Here is an 18760-nt window from a genome sequence, read left to right as displayed (position 1 = left end):
TGAGAAAGGGGAAGAGGAAAAGAGCAAGTTCTGGGAAAAGGTAAGACAGGCTCACATTTATTTGGTCTTATCTAGTTTGAGGTGCCTAAGAAATTCAGGTGAAGATGTTCACTACATAGTTGGAGTTGGGGTCTGGAGTTTAGAGGAGAGGTGTTGTGTCGATAATAGATTTGGGCGTCATAAGCATATATGCGGCGGCTAAAGCAGGGGAAATGGATGAGGTTTCCTAGGCAAAAAAAACATAGCTATGAAAGGCTGACTACTTGGAACTTTCACTTCTTCCACTGTTTTTTTTTTTTCTACCAGCCTGTTGTCATCTCAAGGGATGATGTAATACTTTGGGAATCTACTGAAATAGCATTTAAAATATTTCCAGGACAGTGAATCAATGGGTAATTTTGGATGACCTTGACCTTGTAGAGAGAAGAGGGGATAACCCTACTCTTCTCACCTCAGGATGTAACAAAACACAGTGTGCATCACTTTGTCTCCTGCAATAGTGTTGACTTGGCTACTGTCAGACAGTAAAGGTGGTAGAGGAAAGAAAGTAAATACATACAACATTTGCTTCTGTCTCAACTATGGACAACGCTAGTCAAACTGGCACTAGTCAAAATGGTTTTAAAGCTCTAGACTTTGCTATGTCTGTCTTGTGACTTCAGATTGTTACCCTGTGGTTTTCCACTTAAAGAGATTAGAAGATCCAGTAATCTGGTAATCATGGTGGCCCTGTAAGATAGTCATTGGAGGGGTTATTTATCTTGAGAACACAGGCTGGAACACAGGTTCATCTGTAATGATAAAAATAATTGTCAAAAGTGATGAAAACAGAAGCTACTCTACCTTATTTATTACATTTTTTTTTTAAAAAATTGAAGTATAGTTGATTTACTATGTTGAGTTAGTTTCTGGTGTACAGCAAAGTGATTCAATTTTAAATATATATATATATATATATTTCATATTCTTTTCCATTATAGGTTATACGAGATATTGAATATAGTTCCTTGTGATATATACACTAGGACTTGTTGTTTATTTTATACATAGTAGTTTGTATCTGCTAATTCCAAACTCCTAATTTATCCCTCCCCGCTCTTCCCCCTTTGGTAACCATAAGTTTGTTTTCTATGTCTGTAAGTCTGTTTCTGTTTTGTAAATAAATGTCAATGGACATTTATGTTGAGAAGTTACTCTACAGTGAGTCTTTGAAACTACTGGAGTCTGTAAAAGAGGAGACAGTTTAAGACACTAGACCTAAAACCTGAGCTGTCTTCACATTCTTAGAGAATTCTCTACAAGTCAGAATTCAGAGAATTCTGACCTCTTCTCTTTGCACATAGGCATTAAGCTTCCCAAACTGTTGATTCTGTACCATCAGAAGCATAAAATAAACAAATAAAACAATAAAATAAAACAGTGTTTTCTAATTTCTTCCTTAGCTAAGCAGGACCTTTCACAAGATTAAGGTCACAGCATTCTGTTTAGTCTTAAATGTATTTCTGTCCCCTTGGATGTGTGTTAATTCTTCCAGATACAACAGATTTCCTTCAAGCTGGTACAGTAAGAGTTAATTTAGCAATGCTCAGAAATTTATCACAAACTCTGCAGGGACACTGCCACAGCTGTTACACATAAATGGAATATTCAGGATTTATCAGTTTTCTTTGAGGAAAGGCACCAGCCAAGATCCAGTTGTTCCAGCTCCTGTCACTGGATCTATTCCATGCCAAGGTCATGAGTCAATCTCTAGTCTTACCATTCAATTTGTGTGGCTCGCTGCCTTGCCTCTTCAGCAGCAATCCTTTTTCAGATTAGTCTGGGTGGGCTGTGTCAATTTTCAGATGAAAAAGTAAGTATCCCTGAAATAAGGGACACTTACCCCCAAACCAAGGAGGTGGTGTTGATTCAGGAGGTGGCATATTTTCCTCTGAGTCAGATCCATAGGCACTGAGCTGTCAACAATAGCAACTTTCAGGCAAGAAATTAAAAGTCTTGACCCTTGGCTATTAATAGCATCTGTTCCACTGTTTAACAGGTTGAGACGAATCACTGATGATGAAAGACACGGTAGCTGGGGATGTCAGCAGGGACCTCACTCAGGTGACAATGGGAAGAGACAACTGGCATGTAAAAAAGAAAAACAAAACAACTTTGGGATAAGTCCAGTGTTGTGACCAGTAGCCATCATTTGGGGATGCAGATGTTCCTTATTACCTAGAGACACTGGGGTTTATGAACTTGCATTTGCCAAAGGCATAATTCTTCCCACTCTTCTTCTACAGGGCCCCACCCCATTTCAGACTGCTATGTTACGGCACATCCCTGGGTTCTTCTGCATTTTATCCTGTGTGCGATTCCTACACTGATTTGTAAAACATTATAGTTTCCCCTCAGAAAGAAGAGCATGCTGGATAATAACACATTTTGGTTTCTAAGAGTCAGGTTAGGTTGATTACTACCAGTTGAGAGTATTAAAAAAGACTCAGAGTAACTGTATTTACCTGCCAAAGCCTAAATTTGGAGGCTGAAGTTGAGTAGTTCTTTAATATACAACAGACTCCATATTCCATTCCATAGCAAAATAAATTTTGTTGCTATGAACAACAGAAGCCCAGGACAAATATTAGGATCTATGATTTCTTCTATGTTCAAAAATTGCATATAATGAGGTTAACTGTAGTCTTAAGTTTAAATCACCAAACAACCTCAGTGTTAGCACTGGTATGAAAAAATCTGCCTGGTCTTTAGCTGCTAGAAAGTTGCACATTGTTTTCTATATTATGCGACAGATTGTGATAACCTAAACAAAATAATTCAGTAAGTATTAGAATGTGTGTGATCTGTGTTGATCCGTAAGAGTCAAATATGCAAAAGTTATGTATCGTATCTGAGAATATATATTTAATTACTGTAAAAGTAAAATTTTTTTTACTTATTGAATAACTTTCTTACTTGAGGGGAAATGAAACTTAAAGAGATTTTTGAGGGTTCACTTATACAGAATGGTGATATATACTGATTAAATTTGTCAGAAAATGCAGTAAAGAAGAATATCATTTTTAAGAGATAAAATACTAGATTAAATGCAAAGGTTACTGCTTAATAAGAATTATTGCTTCTTTTAGAATCCAATCTTATAAAATTTTACATAAGCTACATATATATTACAATATTAAGATTAAATTTAAACTTTTTACAATTTGTGTCTTTCTTAGTTTGTTCTGAAATACTCAACACTGATACTTACACATCATGTCTGTTTTTAATTCTCAGAAGCTGTGTAAGCAAAAGCATTCTTGGACTCATGTTGAGCAAACTCTCTCATAAGCCAAAACTGCAAAATCAAAGTACTGTAAAAGAATAAACAATCCAAAAAACAGAGCATGGGGGAGTGAGCATAAGGGTCAATCTAACATTTAGCAGTGCATGAGAATTCTGAGGCCAATACATAAGGACAGGGGATGGTGGGGGGCGGCAGGGGGAGGACAATTTACTCTGGTTCTTTTCTTATAGTATGCCAGGGCTTTAAGATTGTTTTAAAGGCTTAAAAATTGTTAAAGATTGGGAGGGATCTTAAAGATCATCTAACCCAGTCTTCTTTTACAGATGAGAAAAGTAAGGTTCAGAGCGGTTAAGTGGCTCACTCAAAGATACAAGATAGTCAGGGATCAAGGCAAGACTGGAACCCAGGTTTCCTGGCTCATAAAGATCCTCGCAGATGTTGTTAGGATAGTCAATGGGCCAACTGGCTTAGTCTCCTCAGGGACTAAATCAGTCCATAAAATTAGACTATATTCTGTATTGCAGTACTTAGGCTGGATTTTCCTTGGTCTTAGTTCCTTTGTTCTTATTTAGATTTTGCAGTGCCATTGAATGGTATTTTTATTGTAACCTATATAAAGTTTCATTTATTCATTAATTTAGTAAATATTTATTGATCACTATGTGCCAGGCACTGATATAGCAATAGAATAGAAGAAAAACAACAGAAGAAAATCTCCACCCACCTGGCATTTATAGTGTGGTGAAATAAAGTGGATATGTATATATAAATAAATGATCTGTATTTGGATGTTGTAGAGCACAGAAATGAATGAGATACTTTTATCCCTCATAGTGTAACTAGAGTTACTAAATTCAGTTACTTGAGATTCTTTTTTTGTGGTCATACTTGTAGCCCTAAGGTCAGGTTTTTTTAAAAATAAATTTTGATTTTAGAATAGTAATAGGTTTACAGAAAAGTTGTGAAGATGCAGTACAGAGAGTTTCTGTATACTCCACACCCAGCTTCTCCATTAGTATGGTACACCTGTCATGACTAATGAACCAATATTGATACATCATTATTAGCTGAAGTTCATACTTTATTCATATTTCCTTAATTTTTACCTCATGTCCTTTTTCTGTTCCAGGATACCACATTTAGTCATCATGTTTCTGTAGTCTCCCTTAGATCATGAAATTTCCTTAGACTTGCCTTTTTTTGATTACTTTGACAGTTTGAGGAGTACTGGTCAAGTATTTGTTAGAAGGTCTTTGAGTTTGCCTGATGTTTTCCTCATGATTAGACATGGGTTATGAGTGTTTGGGAGGTAGATCACAGGGGTAAAGTACTATTTTCATTGTATCGTTTCAGGGAACATGCTTATAACTAATAATATTAACCTTGGTCAGCTGGCTGAGGTAGTGTTTGTCTCCACTGTAAAGTTACTGCTGTTTTCCCCTTTCCATACTGTATTTGGAAGAAAGTCACTATACACAGTCTACATTTAAGAGATGGGAGTCGGGGCGGGGGAGGTTTATGCTCCGTCTCCTTGAGGAGGAAGTATCTGCATAAATTATTTGGAATTCTTTTGTATGAGAAACAACTTCTTTTATTTAGTTAATCATGTATATCAGTATATATGCATGGATATTTATTTTGTACTTTGGGTTATAATCCAAAACTGTATTATTTTGTTGTTCACAGCTGTGTTGTTCACAGCTTTGGCTCTTGGGAGCTTTTTCATTTGGCTCCTGTATTCTTTGACATACCCCAGTCAATGTGGGGTTTTTTGAGCACTTCCTTATTTCATGTCCTCTAAGAGTGCTCCAGTCTCATCTTGTATATTCCCTACTCCAGCCCAGAATGAGCCATTTCTCTAAGGAGGCTTGGTTCCTTCTACTAGAAAGTGGCATCAGAAACCAAGATCTGGGCGTGCTTGTTGCTACCGAGGTGTGTCTGCTTCCAGGCCCTCTTATCTGACCGAGCAAGGAATATAGGCATATACCAACCTGGATATATATATATACATAATTATAAATATTTCTACATTTAACCATCTATATTTAACCATAAATATTTCTATATTTAAAAATGAGTACATACTGATGTTATCCAACCCTAATCCAACAGTATCACATGAACCATTTTAGCGTTCCCTGCTGGCTTGTCTGTAACTACCCACTCCAATAGTGAGAAACGTGGTTCCTACCATTTCCTAGGGTCAGTTTTTCATTATGTATAAATATCTCACATCAGTTTACTTTCTTTTTGAAATTTCAAAGTAAATTAAATATATAGGCAAAATACAAATCAAACTATTTAAAATGTTGATTATGCTTTTTCAAACTCTGTTTGATTCTTTCCTATTCAGATGCCCCTACAAGGGGTCAGATTTCCAGCACCATCTTTAAAATCATTAGCATCACTGTTACCAGTATCAACAAATGGTTATTGTGCCCCTTATATAGGACCATAAGCTAAGCTAGTTCATGTGGATAATGTTCAGGCAAGTCTTGAGGTGTGGCCTACCGCTGATGCATGACAGATTTATATTACTCTCATACATGTACATCTACATTCATTTTTTAGATTCCATACCTTTTAGAATTGAGAATATGGATTGGAATTATTGTAACTTAAAACACTTCTCAGCATTCCAAATAAATTAGTACTTTTCAAGTTCCAATTCTGTGGTTATTAGCATTAGTAAGAGGGAAAGAAGGTTAAGTGATTTGTCTCTTGCAGAGTATGCGCTCAGTAAACACTCTTTATCTCCTTTAGGACATCTAATATTTATCTCAAACTCAACATGTCCAAAACTGAATTCCTAATCTTTCTCTATAAAACCTGTTCCCCCTCACAGCTTTCCCCATCTCAGCAAGTCCATCATCTAGAACATAAACTTTAGTGCCACCCTTGATTCCTCTATATCTTACACTGCACATCTGATGTGTCAGGAAACTGTGTTGACTCTACTTTCAGAATACATCCAGAAGCAGACAGCCTCTTACCATCTCTGCTGCTACCAGCGTGGTCTGAGTCTCCCTCTCTGTCTAGGTTACTGAGCAAGCCTCTAATGGAATATCTGTATCTGCATCTGCCTTTGGCCCAGAGTAATCTTGACAGCCAGAGTAATCCTGGAAAAATGTCAGATCATGCTCAGAAGTCTACAACGGCTTTTCAGTTTCTCAGGATAGAAGCCAAAATACTTACAATAGCCTATAAATCTCCTATCTCATTACCTCTCTGACTTCATTTCCTTTCCCCTTCAAACCCTCTGCTTCATTTCCACTGGCCTTGCTGCCCTTCACACACTTCAGGCATGATCCTGTTGTAGGGATTTTACACTGGCTTTTCCCTGTCTGCTTGGGATGCTGTTCTCTGGTATCTGGAGGGTTAACTCCAGCTCCTTCAGGGGTTTTTGCTCAAATATCACTTTCTCAGTGGAGCCTACTGTGGCCGTGCTATTTAATACTGCAGCCTAATCTGTACCCACACCATCCCCCATCCCGCTTATCCTCTCAGTTTTACTTTTTCCCATAGGATTTATCGTATTGTAGCATACAATTTATTCAGTTATGCTTACTGCTTATTTTGTGTCTCCCCCAGTGAGAATCAGACCAGCACAAAGGCAGGGATCTTTGTTCAGTTTTGTTCACTGATGTATCCCAGCGCCTAGAAGAAAAAAATTACGTTAAATGAATAAATGCATTATTTGAGCTGTGTGCTTTCTGTATCCCAAAATTATTCTTAAATTAAAAAAAATAAAGGAAAATAAAGGAAAATGTAATTTGATGAAAAGGTGTCAGATGGATACATGGGCAAAGGGTATCCACAATCTGAAATAAGTTACTAAGAGCCTTGAGTTTATTTATTCTCCCGATTTTATTTATCTATTTATTTTTTTGGAGTATAGTTGCTTTACAATGTTGCATTAGTTTTTGCTGTGCAGCAAAGTGAATCAGCTATACGTATACATATATCCCCTCTTTTCTGGATTTCCTTCCCATTTAGGTCACCACAGAGCACTGAGTAGAGCTCCCTGTGCTATACAGTCGGTTCTCATTAGTTATCTGTTTTATACACAGTAGTGTATATATGTCAATCCTAGTCTCCTGATCTATGAGCCTTGAGTTTTAGATTCCTCATTTGTTAATGAGTATATGTGATACATTATGTCAGAGGATTGTTGTGGTATTTAAATAAAGTGATATGCACGAGAGCAGTCAATAACCATGAATTAAGGGATTTCCCAGCTCCTGGGCCTATATAAAATAAGGCTTGAAGGCAAGGTACAATTTGTTGTAAGCCTTTAGAAGCTACTTACCCACTTCCTCTGTGATGTCCTCTGAAGATCTCCTTTTCTCTTAAGTTTGAAATGGTGAGCAGTTAAACATTGAGTATAGGAAAAAAGCTCTGTGAATATGTTTATAAAGGTTAAAAAAATTACACTGCATCAGTTTTTAACAGGATTATTGACATCACAACCAATGAAGATGATTTGTAAACTTAGGATGGAGAGAACTGAAAATTGCTTAAAATGGGATGTTAGATGCATGCTTTTATTGAGACTGAATTTTGGCTCTACTACCCATTAAAAAAGTGCAGTTTGTTTTCAAGTGCACATTAGCTGTTTAGTAAACTTACATGTCTGAATGTTCAGCACAGAGGCACAATTTCCTTCTCTCCCCTCTGTGTAAAAAGGTACAAGTAACCTCTGTTTTTTTAAAAAAACAAACAAACTGTGGTTTCCATAATGTATCAATATTATCCACTTAATCCCTGGTACTATTTCTTTTCTCTAAAATACTAGCAACTGGCTGAGAAGGCAAATATTACTGGCATGGTATGTATCCCAGTTGGCCAAGCATTATAGGGAGTGCTAACTAGCAAGGTGGGGCACCCTGTAGGCTGACTGAACACCAAAAAATGAGCATATCAACGTCCTGAGGATAACTGACTGATGTGGTTTAGGTCTATTTCTGGGAAATTAGCCCATGAAGCTCAGTGCTGACCTTTCATGTTATCTTTATGATTACATGCCTTTTCCTTTCACTCTTTACTTTTCGACTCCTGACCTTAAACCTGGAATAGAGAAAGAGGAAGATTTTTATTGGTGGCACTAAAAAGTGACAAGATAAAGTAAAACAGGTTAACTTCAGTTAACAAAGGAAGCACAATAATTTCACCAAAGGTAGCAAGTATTGGCTACAGAGTATCCGTGCCACTGTTATTACATTTGAATCTCTTTGAAACTCATGAGACAGTCCTGGGTATCGTATAGCTGGGTCCTCGTGCAATGTATGCTTCTTTGTAAGGCTACCTGTGATTTATTTGCACTTAAGTTACTTTCTTAGTAAGTTACAAAAAAAAAAAAAAAAGAGCAAACTAGATAAGTTTGCATTTCAGTTTTTAAAACTTCAGTTAACAGTAGTCAAAACATTAAAGCCAAGTAAATATCCAGTAAAATTCTTATCTCTAGAAGCCGACTACAGGAGCTATTAATCACTTTTAGGTCTTTCTTGTTACTGGATGTATGTCCCTTTTGGAGACCACTGAAATCTATGTTCATGGGATGTTTCAAGTCTGAGCCAGTGTGGTTCCTACACCACCTGTGTGCTCCTGCTGCCTAGCACCTGACCTGTCCATCGTGGGGCTGGAGAATGGTCCTTGGACTGCTCCTCCGAAGAAATGTGCTTGAAACTGTCCTGCTGATACGCTGTGTTCCTGTCCTGTGTCTTTCTGCAGACTCAGATTGTGTCAGATTTTGGCCTGTTGAGTCTCACTAGTTTGATCGTCCTGTTGAACCCAAAGCACTGTGTACTGTCATTAAATATTTAACCTGAAAAGTATGACAACAACTACTAATTTTTCCTTTGTTTTTCAGAAATGTGTTACAGACGAGTGTTTCTTTTTTGAACGATTGGAATCTAATAACTACAATACTTACCGGTCAAGGAAATACTCCAGTTGGTATGTGGCACTGAAGCGAACTGGGCAGTATAAACTTGGACCCAAAACAGGACCTGGGCAGAAAGCTATACTTTTTCTTCCAATGTCTGCTAAGAGCTGATCTTAATGGCAGCATCTGATCTCATTTCATATACCTCATGAAAGAAGAGGTATATTTTAGAAATTTGTTGATGAAAGGAAAAGGAAAATGTATACAGCTATCTGCTCAGTTTACGTAACTGGTCAGATAACCTTTTATCTAACAGTAAAATATTTAACCATTGCCTTAGTAAAACAACAACAACAAAAATTCCTGGAAAATGCATAGACTTCCACTTTTTATATAGAATTTGCCTTTATCCAGTGAAGCTTACTTACAGCTACAATCTTTTTCATACATTTGCTTCATTTGAAAAGAGGCTTTTAAAATGTGCATACGTACAAACAAGTTTTCTTCATGGAAATCACAGACATTAGAAAATTTAAGTCAGATATTTAGTTAACCCAAATGTCCACTACTTCTTATAATACGGCACACATTAATCTACAGGTACAATTTACTTAAAACATTTTAAAATCATGTAAATATAAATTTAATCCATGCCTGTCATAGTTTTATAACTGTCTGGCAGTTTCTTGTGATAGATTTTATAGAACAAGCCTGTGTAAACTGCTGGAAGTTCTTCCATGGTCAGATCAATCTTGTCAAACCCTTCTCTGTATCCATACAGCAGCAGCCTAGCAACTCTGCTGGTGATCGGAGTTGTATTTTCAGTCTTGACTAGGTCACTGAGATCCATCCACTCACACCTTAAGCATTCATGCTGGCAAAAATTTATGGTGAATGAATATGGCTTTAGGCGGCAGATAATATACATATCTGACTTTCCAAAAGCTCCAGGATGGGTGTGCTGTTGCCGAATACTCAGGAGGGACCTGAATTCTGACTTTATACCGGTCTCTTCAAAAACTTCTCGAACTGCTGTATCTCCTATATAGAAGAAAATGTACAAATCAGTAAGGATCACATTTTTAGGAATTTAATCATCAAAGATTTTCAAGAAGCATTTTCTAAATGCTCAAAAAGCACAACTTTACCCTAAGAAAATAAAGTTTTCAATGTAAACTCTTTGCCTTACTGGACATCCTGAAGTACCGAAGTATTTTCTTACCAATGTATATCTAAGAAGCTTTTGAAATACTGACTATTTCTTTGGCTGCTACTTGCAGGCTTACCCACTTATATATATATTTTGAAAGTCACATTTTAAAAAATTCTTCCTGCTTTATTTCCCCAGAGGTGAAAGCATAGGTTGCAAAGCTGCAGTTAATATTCCTACGTATTTTTTCATTATTATCCTGTTCCTGATTACCCATCAAAACTGCCTAAATTTATAAACATCAGAATTGAGAAAAAGTGATCCACTCTTCTTTATAAAAGTCTGGACTGGACAGCTACAGAATGTACTGAACTATGAAATGATTCAACTCTCCCCTGGTCTCTCCTAGGACTGTCAAGCCTCTGAAATCATAGAGCAGACTCCTTTATAACCATTTTGTTATGCTCTTGTAGTTATCCTGTGAGTGGAATCCCACCATGGTTAATTTTTTGGCATTTTCTTTGTTCCCTGCATTTCAAAGAACTTGGATTCATTCTTCCAACAGCAAAATGCTGCAGTCATTTCATCAGAAGTTTTCAAAAAACTTGCAATTTACAGAATTTTATAATACAGCTAGGGTTTTCACATTTTATAAGGTTGATTTTTCAATAATATGCAAATTTCTGGGACAGGATTTTTATTGCCAATAACTTATTTTTGGCTGCTTTTTCTAAATATCCAGATGAACCTCCTACATGGGATTTCTCTAATTTTATGATGCTCTGTCATTGTCTCCCAAAGTGTTTTATGAGAAGCCCCTAAAAAAGCTGCCTTCCTTGCCTATTTGCTGGGAAGCTTCACAATTGCCACAGGTACAAATTTTTGTTCAACTACCCTTTAATGCCTCCATTTTCTTGTTTGCCAAATTGTCAGTTATATTTGTCTTCTTAGTAGTCCTACTAGTGAGGAATAGGCAAGGAAGAGCAAGTCGTTGAAAGAAAAAAAAATGTCTCGATGTTTTTTCTGATAAACAGCTCTGGAAATATGCACAGGAAAAGTGTTTAATATATAAGATGTTTGTCTGCCATACTTGAATATATGTGGACTTCCCTTATAATTGAGATTTGCCTTAGGTCAAACATGGTTAGAAATTATATTTTTAAACTGAAAACATAAAAGAAGAATTTATATGTTAAGAAAAGGAAAACTTGCCTTAATAAGAAAGATAATTTTTAGTAGTATACATGTTTGTTATTAAATTTGTTAAAGATTGTGGCAGTAGTCTTAAATTTTACATGTCATTTGCTGATCTGAGTTAAAAATTGTTTAAATGTTTATTTTTATTCTTTAAACACTTTGAAAGATGACCATGGGGGTCTTGTTTAGCTTTTAGCAACACTAATCAAGAGTTTGGCATTTAGTTCCTGAGTCTGGCCTGTTGGTGGGTTATGGAAGCACAGGACGGGGCTGGTGAGCGAAATCTGCCCTGCTCAGCAGTCACCACAGCAGTTGATTCAAAATTGGCGCTGTCTGGGTAGTGTGATCCGTTTAATTTGAATCCATGATATTGACTAGACTAAAAACTGAATGGGCAAATAAGCGCTTTTGTATCTAGAAGAACCCGTTCCATCTTAAGATTGAAATCTCTTCTCCAAAGATTTTACCATGAAATTAAAGATTTTTCTATCTAGATAAAGTGCTTTATTCTCGTGTACCTTTATTATTTTAATGTACTGTAAGCTAAACTGAAATAACTGTTTTATAGGTTTGAAGAACATAGGAAAAACCAAGAGGGTTTTGTTTTTATTTTTGCTGGTTGAAAGATATGTTTAAAAACGTCATAGTGTTTTGTTTAGTTAAAGGACAATAATGAAATGGAATTTATATTTGTTATTTCTGTTTTCTAATATTTAATAGGATGAGATTGAAATAAAAGGAAAAACTGTGCAGAATATGGGTTTTTCTGGTGTTTCCCTCTGACTCTGGTACACTGATGAACTCTGATCAGACCCCCCTGCTTTAAAGACCTTTGGCTATGCAGGGATGCTCTTCCTGTCAGTGGTAATGAGATTTTTTTTCAGGAAGGCAGCTTCTCCATTTTTAACCTTGTACATGTATTGTACTCTTAGGGTATTATATTATATGAAAACCTAAGGATTGCATTCTATTTTGTATACGCCCCCTTAATGTTTTGCTGTTTTTTTTTTTAAAGCACTACGGACAATAGTGCTTCATTTACCTAGTAGTATCAAAGAATGAATGATTCCAAACAAATGTGCTTCTCAGTTAACTACTGTTTACTGCTTAAGAGCCAATATGAATGTTTGCACATTTGTGATGGCAGTATACCTAAAGTATATTACATACTTTCCTAAAAACAGAGCTTAAAGAAAATAATTTAAATAATTCCTGGATGATCTGGCTTCATCATTAAGAATAATCTATTATTTTACTGTTACAAAATAGAAATGCTCTCTATACATAGTCTTCCAGATCTCTACTGTCAGTTATCATTTCTAGCTGCTTTCACGGTTTTATCAGTTCTGAGGCAAAGCTTCAATTTATACTACTCCTAGGTAGTGTGGTGAATGCCAATTGCTGCTTTTTTCTTACTTCCACATAGTGAGGTGTATATACGATCTCTGAATAGGTGGGTTGTTGTGACAACCACAAACACACAAAGAAAGTAGTGAATTCCTAATAATATGGACTTGAAGTGTTCTGGAGTACACTCAAACCTACAATTATACACATTTGGCTTGGAAATGTGTTTCTCCATTTAAATATATCTGAAACTCAGACTATCCATAAAAACTCAAATGAGAAAAGTCAATTCATTTGAGAAGGCAAGACTCAGAAGAGGAAGCTACACAAACCTTCTCCTGTAGACTGCTGTTTGCCTGGTATCAACTGGATAAGGATGTAAAACATAAACTTAACTAGTTCACATGATGTCATATCACATAAGGATAGTGTGAGATAATCAGGAGCTCTAGAATAAATGCCCTTCTCTTTCAACACTTGCACCACTACAAAATCCTTTTTATTTCAACAGAAGGCCTAGCAAACTCTAAGCAAAAGGTCAGTAAGTTCCTAAAAAAACAAAATTTGCTATGGATATATCTGAATGTAGTGAATTTACTTATAGGATATTAGGAGTTGATTCTATACTATGTATAGGGCATTTTTAATTTGTGGAACATTAAAAAAAATCGTTTCAAGTATATATATATATTTAAAATACTTAAAAATAATTTAGGACATTGCCTTCATATAAATGATGGCTAAAGAGACTAGGGGACATACATATTGAGGAAAAAGTCATAGACAAATAATACTGATATGAAATGAGTTCATTTATTATGATAGGGACTGCACTTGACCCAATGGTTTAAGGAATAGGTAGGAAAACTCAGTTTCTATTCTTTCCTTCCTGTAAAATCCTGACATAATGAGCTCAGTAAATTGTTTTAGGAAGTTATCTCTCATTTCAGACTTTCTCACATGAGACATTTTACTATGTTTTGGCTTTCTGACTATCCAAAATAAACAGTAGATAAAATTTTCATAAACAGAAGAATTATGTCACCACTGTTCTATAATTGACTTTATAAATAATTCTTATTTCACAATTCATTTAAAAGTTACTCTTCATCTTTGTGTGATAGAATGCTCAAGAATTTGTTTTATCATAGTTTAATTCCAACAATTTTAGTTATATTCAAAATAACCCTAATGCTAAACTTGACTGATGTACATCCAAAGCTTCTCATTTTCAAGCAAATTAATCTAGAAGCAGTCCTAAGCAGAAAAACAGGTGTTATGCTCCTAATGGTATTATTTATAACAATGAAATAAGTTGTAATATTAGAAGTTTTGCTGCTAATTTTATATCATCCCTGAAGTAACTTCACTGAAATTTTCTGACTTAGCCTAAACCAATTAGAAAAGTTAAAATCTTATTCTCAGCTCTACAGCAAGAAAGTAAACATATGAATTTCCTCAACATTTTCAAGTCAATTAAAGATATGTAATATACACACCAATATCTTCTCCAGGCTCTGACAGGCCTCCTGGAAACTTCCACATATTTTTCAACTGCAGTATAAAATCAGAAAATAAAGTTAACATACCTTTTATTCACTAACATACACAAACACACACAGATGCCACAAAATTTACTCATAATTGGTCAAGGTGGTTGAGAATTTATTTTTTGGTAATTACACGCAAATTTTTTTCAGCTTCCTTCCTCACGCCTCCCTTCTTTTTAGGGATAACTGGTGACTTGTGAAACCTTTTCCCACCTTTTTCTTCAGGAACTAGAAGTGGTTTTGTTTGGTTAATGTGATAAATTCTGTATGAGTGAAACAGTGGGGGGGGAACATCTACTGAATTTGTGTAGTTAAAAAAATTTTGCTGCTAGTTTACTAAAAAATAGAGGAATCTTACTGATGCTGCTATAAATAAGTAGAAAATACAGTATAAATTTAATCACTAAAGTATGCTACTTTTAATTTTCACATTTACTTTCTGTATTGTGTCTAATCAGATATGTTCATCTTAAGATTTCTCTTATTCTCTGTGTTAATGATTTTATGTACAAATGTAACTGCTTTTCATGGGAAGTGTGAATAAAATTGATTAGTTTAAGTTTGTGGCTTTTTGTATAACATTTCTTTTTTTGATGGGGAGGGGCAGGTGGGATGATCTGACTAGGAATGGGGATAAATGTGGAAAATTTATTTTAAATAATTCTGAAGTGACATGGGACAATATTCTTATGGCTGACACGATTGTTTTTTCCTGTTAGGATTCTGTTGTATCAATCCATCACCATGATAAAAGCTGAAGAATGAGAAATTATGACATGCTCATAAAGGTACTGCAGCTTGGAGCCAGTATACCTTATACTCTTCATTCATAAAACAAGTTTATGGACCTTTACTGGTGTGCTTTGTGACCCACTCATTTCCTGCGCAAGAGCTTCTTAAAGAATGTGTCATTTCCCAACTATGCTAGGTTGGAGCCCAGTGGCATGGTTCCCAGAGTTTCCACAGACTTGATTATGTGGGTACAGAATTGAGGCTTACCACCCTTCTGTGTCTGGCTCAGACTTGAGATTAATTTATAAAGCATATTATGTTTTACTTTTTAAATGTAGAAATATATCTCTAAGAATATCTCAACATTAAATGTACTGTCTTTGGGGTTCCATTTTGAAATTGTTCCAGAAGCAATGTTTCCACAAAAACTATGCAGTCTTTTGTCTGCTAGTATATTAAACTTCACCACCATAAATTGTTTCTAACAAAAGATGTTATATAATAGGGCAAATCCTCCAAAACAAAATCAACTTTTAAAAATCTTTACCTAGACCTGATTATAAATAATTGGAAACTGTTGATTAAATTTGGAGATATGAACTTATTAGAAGGGGAAAATGCTAGCTGTAAGGATTGAAAACAGCTCACACACATTTGATTTTGATTATTTAATAAACCTTAGGTATGGAAAGATTATTTTTATGCTGGTGATTAGTTTGCGATATTTTCTGGCATCAATTAGGTTTAAAGAGCTTATTTTAAAACAGCTTCCTCCTCCCCAAAAGCTTGAGCTTACAGTTAGTTCTAAGTGGTAGGTTGAGAGGCCTAAGTTTGAAAAACCTGGTTAATACTGTAGATATGATAGATCAGTGGAGGGACAAGTAGGTCTTCTCACTTTTTTTTTTAACGTTAAAGAATACTCCCACTAGCTGGGTTTAGCAATATAAGAAGTAATAATAAATATTACTAGGTAATGTATATTGAATGTCCACTATGTTCCAGATACTATGCTAAATGCTTTAATAATTATACACATTTAAACTTTATAGTAACCCCACAAGAAACTATTACTGTTCCCATTTTTATTTTTTTCCATTTCTTTTTTTATTGAAGTATAGTTGATTTACAATATTGTGTTACAGCAAAGTGTACAATTGTACAGCAAAGTGTACAAGTGTACAGCAAAGTGATTCAGTTATACATATAAGTTTTTCAGATTATTCTCCATTATAGGTCATTATAAGATATCGAATACAGTTCCCTGTGCTATATTGTGAATCCTTACTGCTTATTGTTCCCATTTTAGAAGTGATGAAACTGAGGACAAATAGGTTAAATAATTTACCTGGAGTGACACAGTGTGTAGCAAAACTCACAGTTAAAATCCAGGCAATCTGATTCTAATCATCTTTTAAGAAATTTAAAAAGTTGGTTTGCTATTTTCATACTAATTCTTTACCACTATTTGCTGCTTTTTCATGTATCTTTTGCTCTTCAGATCTCATTGGAACATTCTACATAAACCCAACCAGAATCTGTATCTTAGTCTTATGTTCCTCCAGGGTTTGTGAATTTGAACTAAAACCTAGTTTGGTATCAAACGTCTTTGTATCTACCTCTCGCCTGTGAGTTCCCTATCAAGAATCGTTTGATTGGCATGAGATTTATTACTCTGCTAGTGATTTACTACTACTCTGCTAGTGATTTACTGTTACTCCACTAGTGATTTGCTATTACTCTACTAGTAATTTACTGTTACTCTAACACTTCCAGTATATTGTTTCATAGGGGAAAAATTACTGAGGAAGGGGTAAGGTTGGGTTTTGAATATGAACAGTAACCCATAGTTTCTGTTTTCATCTTTGTTCTCCCTTCCAATAAAAGACAAAACATCTCTATGCTTCAAGTGTAAAATTCCAAGATCCTTTTCTCCCTAATCTTAAAAAAGGTACTTTCCACTCTCTTCTAAAAGAAATACTCTACTCAGACATTCTCTTGCCTCTTTGCTTGTTGGGTCCTACCCAACATTCACATATATGACCCCTCCCTGCTTTGAGTGAGTCAGGTCATCTAGTTCCTGAAGCATATCTGATCTGATTTTTACATACTACGAAAGGCAGTTATCCTTTTAAGTTATAAAAATGTGTGATTTTTTTTTGCGGTACGCGGGCCTCTCACTGTTGTGGCCTCTCCCGTTGCGGAGCACAGGCTCCGGACGCGCAGGCTCAGCGGCTATGGCTTACGGGCCCAGCCGCTCCGCGGCATGTGGGATCCTCCCGGACCGGGGCACGAACCCGTGTCCCCTGCATCGGCAGGCAGACTCTCAACCACTGCGCCACCAGGGAAGCCCCAAAATGTGTGATTTTAAAGCATAGTCAGAGTAATTCCAGCATATTGTAGAATGGTGAATGTGATGATAAATTTTTCCTATACGTTTGCCAATTATAAATCTGATGTTTGTGTGTGGGTGTGTGCGTGCACGTGTGTTTGTAGGTGTGAGTGTAAAACAGAAGTGTGTAAATGATGTACAGTGGTCCCATCAATCACTGGAACCTCTTTCCTTCCTCGGTGTTAGGAACTGCTAGCCCCAATAGTAAGCATTTTGGATATCAACAAAGGGTATTTTTTTTTAATGCATTCTTCATACTTAACAGAGTGTAAGATATTTTCTGTTAAGGCAATTTCAAGTTTAATACCACTGTTTCTTATAAAACCTATCCTGAAGATAAACTCAAGTTTATTTTAGTGTTTCTAGAATGGGTAAATAGGAATGACTCATTTTCTGATCCTTTTTCTCACTATTTTTCCAACCCCACAGACATCTTCTGTTTTCCTAAGCAGATGATTCGCTTCAGGATCTTCCCTGGGTGTGGCTGCTGAAATCCTAACTAGGAATTTGTGTAAACAGAACCCCCCAAAGACTATTAATTTCTTTCAAATAGAAATTGTCTAATCTCAAGAACCTAGAACAAGGGTACAGACTTGCTAGCCTCTTCCTTTTGGTTCTTATATTATTTGACTTTATCATTCTTCCCTAACTCAAACTTGGTCAGATGCCTGATCTCATTATCTTTTCTTTTCACTGTTCTGGTCTTTAATGCTACTACTCTCACTCTTCAGAATTCAGAGCCACTGTGTTTAGATAAATCTAATTAACTACAATATTATCACTGTTATGCGACAGATGCTACCAGAGATGTCTTAATAAGTTTGTTCATTCATTCAATAAAAATTTACTGAGTGCTAGGTTTAGGCCATACAGAAAATTAATGCACAATATAGCAAGGCTAGTCATTCTCTTTCTCCTTATACTACTGTATTTTTCTTAATAACATTCACCATCACTTTATATATTATTTATTCATTCACTTATTATTTGTATCTTACCTATTTGAATATAAGCTCCAGATGTAGAAACTTTGTTTTGTTCACTAATGTTTACTTAGAGCTTAAAACAGAGCCTACAACATAGTTATGTACAGGAACTCAGTAATGTTTGGCAAATGAATGAATAGGTCCCTACCATTAACTCAGCTCTTTAGCACCTGGTTTACAAGGTCAAGCCACTGTTAGGTCTTTTGTTCCTCAAAATCATGGGGCAGGGACAAAGGAAG

General features: G+C 35.8%; 2 protein-coding genes across 8 annotated transcripts in view; one reads left to right on the top strand and one right to left on the bottom strand.

The window, feature by feature from the left end:
• FGF2 (fibroblast growth factor 2) overlaps positions 1 to 14973 on the top strand; it is a 60146-nt gene extending 45173 nt beyond the window's left edge. Inside the window, exon 3 of the mRNA XM_067735140.1 lies at positions 9156 to 14973. Coding sequence (XP_067591241.1) covers positions 9156 to 9341 — 186 coding nt within the window. The 3' untranslated portion in view covers positions 9342 to 14973. The remainder of the gene's footprint in view (positions 1 to 9155) is intronic.
• Positions 9531 to 18760, bottom strand: part of NUDT6 (nudix hydrolase 6) — a 42906-nt gene continuing 33676 nt past the window's right edge. For all 7 annotated transcript variants that reach the window (XM_067735134.1, XM_067735135.1, XM_067735137.1 and 4 more), the window contains 2 exons: positions 14364 to 14418; positions 9531 to 10211 (listed from right to left, as the gene is read on the bottom strand). In XM_067735134.1, the coding sequence (XP_067591235.1) occupies positions 9814 to 10211; positions 14364 to 14418 (453 nt within the window). In that variant the 3' untranslated portion in view covers positions 9531 to 9813. The remainder of the gene's footprint in view (positions 10212 to 14363; positions 14419 to 18760) is intronic.

The sequence above is a fragment of the Pseudorca crassidens genome, chromosome 4, assembly GCF_039906515.1.
Source record: "Pseudorca crassidens isolate mPseCra1 chromosome 4, mPseCra1.hap1, whole genome shotgun sequence".
Classification (NCBI taxonomy): Eukaryota; Metazoa; Chordata; class Mammalia; order Artiodactyla; family Delphinidae; genus Pseudorca; species Pseudorca crassidens.
Note: the sequence above shows the minus strand (reverse complement) of the source record. Positions and strands in the feature narration are given on the sequence as shown.